This window comes from Embiotoca jacksoni, unplaced genomic scaffold (assembly GCF_022577435.1).
Source record: "Embiotoca jacksoni isolate LCO1_2020_lvr unplaced genomic scaffold, fEmbJac1.0.p SCAF_6, whole genome shotgun sequence".
Lineage (NCBI taxonomy): Eukaryota > Metazoa > Chordata > Actinopteri > Embiotocidae > Embiotoca > Embiotoca jacksoni.
In genome coordinates, this window is record NW_027185414.1 from 13,628,907 (window position 1) to 13,639,965 (window position 11,059).

General features: G+C 38.5%; 1 protein-coding gene across 1 annotated transcript; it reads right to left on the bottom strand.

Annotated features, from left to right (window-relative positions):
• Window positions 1-300: 300 nt before the first annotated feature.
• Window positions 301-5,441, bottom strand: rhcga (Rh family, C glycoprotein a). The gene is made up of 11 exons (XM_069174313.1): window positions 5,186-5,441; window positions 4,169-4,361; window positions 3,901-4,051; window positions 3,593-3,740; window positions 3,283-3,449; window positions 3,041-3,178; window positions 2,468-2,604; window positions 2,099-2,223; window positions 1,640-1,713; window positions 1,466-1,539; window positions 301-1,380 (listed from the first exon to the last, which is right to left on the bottom strand). Exons 1-11 carry the CDS (start codon window positions 5,409-5,411, stop codon window positions 1,347-1,349), a joined length of 1,467 nt encoding a protein of 488 aa, XP_069030414.1. The 5' UTR covers window positions 5,412-5,441; the 3' UTR covers window positions 301-1,346.
• Between the last annotated feature and the right edge of the window lie 5,618 nt (window positions 5,442-11,059).

An 11,059-nucleotide genomic window follows, 5' to 3' on the forward strand; every position in this document is an offset into this window, starting at 1 on the left:
CATCACATGGAGCTTTAACTCTCGCAAGACTTCCCACTTTGATTTTATTTAGGTGTTTGGGTGTCTATGTTGTACTCGCTTAAAGTTGCTAAAATAATTGTGTTGCAAAACTACCAAAAAAATCATCAGAATGATCAAATCTATAAATATGTTTTTCTATAAAGCCCCCTTATTTCTACTTTTCACACCGAATCTTGGTGTTCCTTGTTGCTTTAGTAACTCCAAGCTACCTGGCTCTGCCACTGTAAGAGCCTAAATGGCTTGTGTAAAAAATTTGAGCAATAATTAGTAAAGCGAGAAGACAGCAACATAACTTTATTTATTTTCTTTAAATTCCAGTTAATTGTGATTTATTGAAGTTTATATATGAAACTAAAATAGCCTACGTCAATAATACAACCAGCAGATTGTCACATACAATCACATATATTTGTATTGTAGTTAACATTCAACACAGCAGCTACCAAATTGATCAAAGTTGTATCATAGTCACTATAGTTACTCAAAACTTCCATCACTAGAATAAGACAGCTATGCAACAAACAATGGTAATAAGAGGTGGAATCATATGTACATATAACAAAGACCTATACAGAATATGACAGAAATAACTCGGCTATAACTCAATAATTGCATTATTTGGCAGCACAAAGACATTTAATTCCGAAAATACCCTGTTTAACGTCTGCACTGCACAATATATACTGTATTTAAAGAGACTCTTCATTCAAAAAAATACAATGAAAAATATTATAAATGATGACGTTCAACAATAAAAGACATTAAATGGTCAAATTCAGAGCTATGTGTAGTCCTTAGAAAGTGAGATTTTCTCCCAGTTGATGTAGATAGCAATACATTTCAGAGCTCACAAAAGCAGCTCTTAATTCGTCTGTGCATGATAATCAGCTTACACTACGTAAACACTTTGACTTCTCGTCTTACAGGTTGGACCCGTAGCCGGCTTCACATTTTAAAGACAAAATGTATGACGTGTCTAACAAAATAAAAGAGAACGTAAAACGTATTAATTTAGTTTACGGAGAAGTTTAAAGCGTTCTCAAGGACCAATTTTGATTCCTGACTTTTTTTTTTAATATATATATAAATGAGATATCTGGTCATAATTTTTTTGCTGCAACGTCATAATCTTAAGCTTTCAATAAATTGGTGCAAGACAATTGCATCAAGTGTAAATGGTGTTAGTGGTAGAGGATCCGTGAGTCAAAAATATTCCGTTGTTCTAAAACTGTTCATTTTTGAAGCTCCTTCATAAATTACTGTTGTTTCACAGAGGCATCAAGTTCAGTATGATAGGCCACGATGTGGTCTTGCACCGTACGGCTCTAATTTTGCTCCACAGAGAAGTTTGACTCAGATCTGTTAAATAAAAAGAAGAAAACACAGTTAATGAGAAAGTCATAACAGGGAGTAAATGAGGATGTATAATTGTGAATAGACTTACATTTCTTGGTGCTTGTGTATCATGTGGTTGTTGTACTCTAGCACAGGAGGGATAGTCTCCTCATCCTCAGGAACCTGAAACCATCACGTGGAGTCAGATAATGAGCTAGAAGCTCGATATCTGTGATTTTAGACTGTGCAAGACCACCATCTAGTGGTAGAAGTGCACTCTTACCTCCCAGTAAACCTCATCATCAAAGCAGTTGTCATCAGCTGGGTCGCCCCAGACTGGGAACTTTAAGATGAAACCTTTAAAAAGAGAATAAACAAGCATTGAGCAGGACGTTTTACCTTATCAAACAAACTGCAGCCTCATTTAGGCTAAATCATAATAAAAGTTTTGAGGAAAGATTCTTTTTATTTGCATACATTTTTGAAAGACAGGAAGTAAGAAGAACTAACATCTTCCTAACAAATAAGGGACTTTTTTTTGTAACTGCAACTAACCGAAACGCTGACAGAAATTAGTTTTTTAGTTTTTTTAAATATTCAGTCTGGATTCATTTAGTTTTAAATACTGTTGCCTGTGTGGAATTCTTTTGAAATAAAGTCCTCTAGAAATAAAATTGATCACCACAATAAGGCATCATTTCCTGAGTATCAAAGTATAACACTACACATTTTTCAAACTCACCAACAATGGCTCCTCCAACAAGTCCAAATACAATCGCCACACATGTGCCAGCAGCCTGGAAGCCTCCCTGTGTTCCCACAGATCTGTCTGCAAATTCCCCTTCGAAGTCGAATGTGTTGATCAGCCTAAGCCGAAACAAAACAGCAATTTATAAACCAGAATTTCATACAAGACTTTGCAAGATCAACTGAGATTTGGTTTATCAAAACTGAAGAAGCTGCAAATATCTTTAAATGGGACAATGAATGTGAGTGATAATTTGACGATTCATGGCAGTGCGTGTTTTCATTCACTTTGGTGTATCCATAAACAGGCCAGGTCAGATCTTGTGAACCTTAAGTTGTATGTGTGTTTGTGTCAGTCACTCACCCCTCTCTGCCATAGACAGATTCAGTTGCTGCTGCAGCAACGATGGCACCTATGAAGCCACCGAGCATCCCTGGCACTGCGTGCAGGTTGTGGATTCCACATGTATCCTGGAGCTTGAGAGATTTCTCCAAACAGGGCTGAGAATAATAAACAGTCGTATGTCAACTAGTGATCTGTTATCAGGTCCACTGAGACTTTAAAAATGCTGATGACCTTCAAAACACATCTACCTATTTTGCCTTTTTCAAGTTTAGGTAATTTTAATCAATTGAAAATCAATGTGACTGGTGACATAATGTAATATTAATGTCCCCTTCATGAACTTTCTGAGGTGTGTCACACACCTAGCATCAGTTCACGGGACTGTTTCCATCTTACAGTTGAAATTGAAATTATTCAGTGAATGCACCTAAAATGAGTCACCGTAATTCTTGTAATCATCTTAATTCCCTGTAAAACAACATACAGCTGAGCTCTTGAAGCCCTCTGTTTCCTCTTGTTTTACTTTCCATCTGCAGTGACAGCGCTACTCTCTCAGGTCAGAGGCCAGCAGGTGAAAGACGGCAGGCTCACCGTGACAAACAGGTAGCCAAAGGTGGAGATGATGCCGCAGCAGAACCCCACGATGAGAGAACCGTAAGGACTGATCATGAACTCTGCTGCTGTTCCCATGGCAACGCCACCAGCCAGAGTGGCATTCTGGATATGTACCTGTCAGGTAAAGCAGCATGTTAGCCTTGAGCAATTCAAGAATATTACATGACTGGTGGTGCAGTAACTGTAATTTTCTGTGATTTTCAGCGATGCAGAATTACCATGTCCAGTTTTCCTTTCTTCTGGGACATGCTGGAGATGGCCACAGCGGTGAGAACAGAGGAAGCGAGGGCAAGGTAAGTGTTGATGGCTGCTCTGTGCTGTCCGTCGCCGTGGTCTGTGATGGCCGAGTTGAAACTGGGCCAGAACATCCATAGGAACAGTGTACCTGAGAGGTGGGAGTGAACCAAACAACTGTTTGATGCCCGAAACAAATCACTGGTGTGTGTGTGTGTGTGTGTGTGTGTGTGCGCGCGCGCGCGTGAGGTTAAAAAGTGCTGAAGTATAAAATATGAATTCCCTGTCACTCACCAATCATGGCAAACAAATCAGAGTGGTAGACGGACCCATTGAGGCGTTTGCTTTGATGTAGGTTTGGTCGATAGAGCACCCAGGAGATGGCCAAACCATAGTACCCTCCAAAGGCATGAATGACCATGGAGCCACCAGCATCTCTGCACTGTGGAAACAGTAACATTTTACAGTTGGTAACAGATGTGCACAGCAGCAGCACTAAATAATAAAATAAATAAAAATGTCTGAAAGGTCTGAAGGAAAATTCTCAATCCTTGGACAATAATTTGGTTCCATGTGAGTTGATTGCAGTTGATTGGACTCACATGAAGGAGGTCAAGGATGATGTATTCCTCTACAGCAAACAGTGTGACGCCAAATAAGGTGACAACCAACAGCTGGACAGGGCTAACTTTTCCCAGGAGGGCACCGTAGGCAATCAGAGAGCCGGCACAGCAGAAGTCTGCGTTGATCAGACTGTGTAGTACAAGGAGAGCACAAGACCAATGTGAGATATTTCTGACAGCCTTCAAAGGTAATAAATGTGGCTTCGTTTTTGAGTGACACAATCCACCCTGCAGCGAAGACACGTACCTCTCAACTCCAATGGTGATTTTTCCAGTGACGGGGTCGAGGGAGTGGAACCAGCCTTGCATGAGAAGAGCCCACTGCAGACCGAAGGAGGCAATCAGGAAGTTGAAGCCCACACCACCAAAGCTGTAGCGTTTCAGGAAGGTCATGAGGAAACCGAATCCAACGAAGATCATGACGTGGACGTCCTGAAAGCCTGGCGAGATGGAAATAAAACAATGTGGTTGAGTGTCACGGTGTAATGCAATGCAATGTGTTACATTTGTAAAAAAAAATTGTAAAATTTGTACAACAATACTTACGAAACATATCATTTTCAGAAAAAAAAAATCGCGCTCTCTTGCTTTTTTATTCTCTACCTTACATTAACTAATCTAAATCAAAGTGTATTAATTATAGACTTGTAATTCATGCTTATATGTTAAGATTTCATCAGATCAGCTGCTCAAAGACAAGCTTAAAGATATTATCAAATATTCAATTACTCCTAGGCTGCTAGATTATCACATTAAACACCAAAAAGATTAAAATATATATATATATTCTATGCATAATGAGCAGGTGGTATTTTATTGTTAACAATAAGAAGAAGAAATTGCCTTTCATAATATGTTTTGCTTTCTTAAATTTGTGTTTGTACCATCACAGTCTCGAGTGAAGTCAGGGAATGTTGTTTTCATGAGCCCTGACACTCTTAACAAATATAAGCTTATAATACGTACATTTCTAGCTGTGAACACAAGTCAAAGACAAACAGGGGAGTAAAGATGGGAAAAAGTTGCCAATTCTGTTGTAAAATATTGCAACTTTGACAAATTTAATGACTACAAATTCATAGTCACTATTTTTTTTTAGTTGATGGAAAAATACCAGAAGTTTAAAAAAAAAAAAAGTACAAACACCACTTGTTATCAGAATTTCCTGCAACATACATGATCAAACATACAAAACCTGCATTTAGATATGCAACTTTTATTGGAAGGTGACTTCCAATATAAAGGTGTCTGTTGTTATACTTACTGGGGTATCTGAAGTAGAAGTCATTTTCAATATCACTGGTGATGTTGTTTTCCTGTCTGAACTCCACCCAATGTGCGTCTGACTCCTCATCGTACCGGATGAAAACTCCAAACAGAATAATCATAGCAATCTGCCAGACAAAGCAGACAACCGGGAGACTAAGACGCACATTGGTGTTCTTCTGTTGGCCAAAAAACCCGGTGAGTACCTCGCAACAGTTTCCCATGTTGATGACTTTCTCTTGAGCATGCTCTGAATACTCCACTGCTGTGAGTCCCAGCAGGGATTCAGCGTCTATATATACACATATGTAGCTCGGGGTTGTGACACAGCACCACCCAGAAACAAGGCGGACTCGTATTTTATTTGAGGAGGTAACCACTCCTTACCTGCTGTTCTTCCTAATCTAGCCAGGTAACATTACTCTCAGAAAACACAGCTGAACATAAAGTGATCACTGCATGGATTAAATTTGTGATAGGAATCATGCAGCTCAGACATTTGATGCAAACTAACTTGATATAGCTTTATTTTGTGACGTAACAACCTCCAGCCGTTGTTACAAAATGTTCAAATTTCCAGTGGGGTCAACTCAGTATAAGAAACATGGTAAATATCCGGCCATTGAATAATGGTGAAGATATTCAGTATCTGTAACTGCACTTGGGATAATGGCTTGCTACAGGTGTTCACTTGATGTGGTACGCACCTGTCAGTCAGGATTACACTTCACATTTTCACCAGAGCTGCATACTGAATTAAGGTGTATATAACCTTAATGAGAAGACAAAGCAGTATTTCTCAATGAATCAGGACACTGCTGCCAGAGTCCTTCTTTCCTGTAACAGCAACATATTTGTTATGGTTTTTTTTACAACCTTTAAAAGAATGTGTTTACTGAGCAAACATGATCATGCTTATTTCCAGTTTTAAACTGGACCCATCGTTTTACACTGCTGACAACCACAGAGTCACTTCACTGCAGCAAATGGGTGCAACACATTGATGGAAACTAAGAACATTTAGTAATTTACTGTACTTTGAGTATTTCCATTTAATGCTACCTTTTACTTCCACTTCACCACATTTCAGAGGGAAATACTGTTCTTTCTATTGCACTACATTTTTTTGACAGCTTTAGTTCCTACGATGAATATTTGACACAATGGTTCTTCTAACACTTAAAATGCAACACATTGTTAAAGAGTAGATCAGTGGTTTCCAACTGTTTTGTCTTCTGACATTTTTAGTTAGGTCACATTTCAGATGTCTATGAGTTGTTAACAACCCCAACAAACAGTCATTTTTAACCTCTAAACTTCTCACATTGTTTAATTTCAATACATGTTCCAAATGATCCCATATACATGCAATAATCAAAGATTAGAGAAAAAGTAGAAAAACTGTCAGATAGATTTGTGGATCAGAACTTAGCTTTTCTTTTTTTCTCTCCCAGTAATCATCTGATGAACCCTCAGATTGCATAAAACTGTACATAAAGTAGTTCAAACTCCACCTGGAGCAGCTACAACAGAAACCTGCTGCTAACACACTGATGTTTCTATATTGATAATTTAATGATGTTTTATAATAATATATCAGTCAGACAGACTGTAGACAGTACTTTAACTTGAATACAACTTAATTTTGTTGCTAATACTTCAGTACTTTTTCTTTTGTAGGATTTTTCATGAAGGACTTTTACTTGTAATGGGATATTTTTACACTGTTGTATTAGTACTTGTACTTAACTAAAGGATCTGAATGCAAAGGTCCTGCCTCAGCATCATGTAACATTTCGGGGCGTACTCGGCAGCTACAAAGCTCACCCTAATAATGCTGTCTTTGGTTCAGTGCGTTGGTCCCTTACTTCAGGTTTTAATCAAGTTGAATCAGTTTTATGTACACGAAGAAGCTTTGAGCCCGGTCTGTCTTTAACATACAGTGAGCGGCGGCTCACATGTCGACTGCTTATTTGTGTAATCTTTGTTCTGATTGTATTGATAAACGTCGATGATTATCTGCCAGCTGAGATTCCAGTGTGAGGATTCATCATATGTCAGGTGGTCATATGTCACATCTGAGTGACGCAAAGAACATTCTAGATGATATCTGTTTTCCTTCTTCAGCGCTCATTATGTAACACTGTTGGTAGTTTCCCCCAGGGTGTGCTAAAGAATGATGTGATTTATACACTCCAACTGAACTTTGTTATGTCAGACATTATTTGTACAGCTTTTCCAACCTCACAGACAATTAGCTTACCTAAATCTACTGTACAGGGCAGGTTAAATAAAGATTTGTGGGAATACGACTTCAAAAATGTTTTTGTTGTTGTTGTTTTTGCAGAACTTGCAATTTTTGGGATCTTATTTTGCGAACATGTCTGCATGCCACGACCAACGGGTGTAAAACTTGTTAAATTAGCCAGACTGAGAAAGGCTGTAGCAGAAAACCGCCTGAGCATGCAAGGGAAGTTTATTTGTGTGGCACATTTCAGCAAGTAGGTATAAAACATAAAAGGCATCAAGATAAATCGTAAAAGCAACATATAGAAATTAAGAAGTTAAATAGAAAATAAAAATAAGAAATACAACAGTAAAAGTTGCAGCGCAGTGTAAAAAAACGAAATAATTATTGGGCTAAGGCAAACAGAAAAGTCTTCAGCCTTGATTTAAAAGCTGACAGTTGCAGCAGACCTGTAGTTCGCAGGAAGTTTGCTCCAAATATGTGGAGAATAAACGCTGAACGCTGCTTCTCCATGTTTAGTTTGGACTCTGGTGACAGAAAGCAGACTTCTGCCAGTCGACCTGAGGGCTCTGCATAGTGCATAAATGCACTGTAGAAGCAGGTCACAAATGTATTTTGACCTTAAACCAGTCAGTTCTTTGTGAGCAATCAGCAGTATTTTTAAATCAAAGAATTCAAGGAAATACATTTTTATAAATCTTTTCGAAAGTTAGTTCAATATTATATAATAATCCACCTGTAATGTGTACAGTATTGTAAATCTTGCTTTGGAGCAGAACTCTTTTTTCATGTTCTCTTGTCTGTTTTCACCAGCAGCAGTCATGACCAGAATCATTATGTTTTCAGGTTGTCCATCGGTCCATCCTTGTGCCCCATTCTCCGTAAAGTGATACTTCATCTCATGAACACCTAAGGGAATTTCTTCAAATGTGGCACAAACATTGATCTGGATGAACACTTCTATAACCCAAGAATTCATACAAGAATTATGACAAAATTGCACACAAATGTCCATTAAGATATAAGGATGAAGTCATGACATTTACATTCAGGTCCAAAGTCAACTTCCCTGTGAAATCACAATATTCCGCAAAACCCTTTTCTGTCCATCATTCAACACCATAACTCAGGAACAGAGGGGGAGACTGTGACCATCAGAAACCAAATTGGTGCCTGAGTCTTAGGTGTGAAACTGTGGTGATGTTTAAGATCTGCTGTGCTGTGGGGTTAAAGATGTGCGTGAAATATTCATGTTTAAGAGTTTGCAGCTTCTTTGCAGAAACTTCCATATTTGAAGCATCGTCTACTGTCACGGCTATAACTTTGTGTTCGGTCAGAAACAGCTTTATTGGTCAAATCCAATCAAAGTCTTGACCACATAGATTATATGAGTCTTGACAGATATGGATGAAAACTGAAACTTGACTGGTTGGCACAGACATACAATCACAATGCAGCACTTCTAGTTCTTTGAGATCAGAAAACATTTACTGTCAAACGTGACGACATTGGCAAGGATCACCCCCACGGTTCTTAACTAAAAATGAGTCAAACATTCAGCAGATGAAAGGCAATATGAGGGATCATTTTGCCCTCTTAGATGACGGAAACCTTCTGAAACACAGAGTACCCAGTCTGGCAGCATTGAGGCATAAAGAGAAAGAAGAATGTGGCTCAGTCACAAGATCACAAGATCACATTTAAAGGCCTGTCACAGCAGGCATCCACCCTGCTGAAACACCCTGCAAAAAGAAGCCCTGCTATTATTAATGAATGCTGCAGACAACACTGCGGGTAAAGATCAAACTGTTCGCAGACTATATTGAATTTTTTCTTTTAATGAAACATTGCAAAACAGTTTGTATTAATAGTTGTCTGTAAAATGTTTAGCATTCAACTCAATTGATTCAGAAACAAAACAATGTTGCTTAAAAAAAACATTTACGCCCTTGAGTGGTTGAACATGTGAGAGAAGAGCAGTATGGTGGTTTCAGATCTTATCTGTTCAAGGTATTTTAGCAACGTCCCTGTCACATGGCGCGGTAGTCTCTGCCTTGGCGGTGCAGAGCTCTGAAATGATCCTGCTGAAGATATTAAAAGCTCCTGTCAATCTGCAGGTAAGTGTGACACAGATCAGTGCACCACGACTATGCAAACAAATAGAGCTTATCATTGTTCTTCCTTCTCTTTATTCAGGCATTGTTTTAAAAATACTGTAAACTGGATATCCCACACATTATCATATTTTTTTTTACTGGTTTCTTTTAGAACTTGTGGGAAAAACTGATGATGTTTTGGATCAAATTTATGCAAAAAACAGAAAATTCTCAAGGGTTAGCAAACTTTCAAGCACTACTGTTAGTGCACCAATATCTTTTCCATCATCTGCACAATTTTAGTCACCCTGTCAAAACAGACACACAAGCCGTTGAATCACTTCCATTGTTGTCTGAATACTAATGTGAAACACTTGGCATCAATTAAATGCTTTCTTCCACAGGACTGAAAGATATTTTTCATTTGAAGCATTATGCATCTCATCTTTCATCTAAGTTACACCACACCTGTCTATTGTGTAATCCATGATACATATATTAAATATGATGCCAACATTTGAAATTGATACTGGTGCAGCTTTTGAAGTAATTGTTTTCTTAAGCCACCTTCACGAAAACAAAGTGTCAATCCAGCTGCTTGCACATTGACTGCAGGCCGGAGAGTGTGACCAAAGAGAAAGGTATTTCTTGAAACCCAGCATGCACAGACAATCGCTGTGCACACGGCAAGATGTCGCAGAGATATAAGCGTGTAGTCACGTAGGCAGCTGCCTGTTGGTGACAGAAAACTACAGTACACTCCTGAAGCACATGATGGTGACACTCAGATAACCCTCAGCAGTATTGCAGAGGAGACAGAAGTTTTTCTTTGTCAAACAGTCTCACATGGCCGGTCGGGCAACCTCAGGTTTACACACTGGTCGATCCAGTCTGCATGTGACTGGTATCACTCAACCATATGTGCCTCAGTCGGCTAAATAGGGGACTCTAACCTGCAGTGTACACATAGGACTCCATTATGTAACCGCTTTCTTTCTTTATTCTTGGATCTTTTCAAATTAGCAAAAGTAAACAATGCTGATTTTGTTGTGTGAAGTTGTTATTACATTGTATATTTTTTGTTGTTGTTTTTATACACCAAAAACCGTTTCCTTAGATTTTTTTTTTTTTTTTTGGGGGGGGGGGGGGGGGGGGTGATTGGAAAACTAAAGTGTTATAAAATAAGAATTCCTATTTCAGACATGGAGTTCACATTATTTCACACTTACAGACACCAATTCATATAAAGCAGATTATTTTATCTGGTGGCCTCTGCTTATGACAGATTTTTCATCACTAAATTCAAGTTTTCTTGACAATGTGGAGAAAGTGTTGCACTGTAAAATCACGTTATTCATCACTGTCTGCATCAGACCTTTAAATAGTGATAATCTTAAAATCATGCATATAAAAAAAACATAGTTGTGTGGGTTTGGATATTTTATGACTACTGGGTGTGGCTTTGTGTTAACTGTACTGTCAAGACAGTTTAGCTCAGTTCATTAGGCAGGTTTCTAGTCTTCTTTTG

Coding starts and splice junctions, on each gene's coding strand:
- rhcga (XM_069174313.1), bottom strand. CDS start 5,411: ATGGGAAACTGTTGCGAGGTACTCACCGGGTTTTTTGGCCAACAGAAG. Junction 4,052..4,168: donor ATCACCATTGGAGTTGAGAG/GTACGTGTCTTC, acceptor TGTACTACACAG/TCTGATCAACGCAGACTTCT. Junction 2,605..3,040: donor TTGGCTACCTGTTTGTCACG/GTGAGCCTGCCG, acceptor TATTATTCTCAG/CCCTGTTTGGAGAAATCTCT.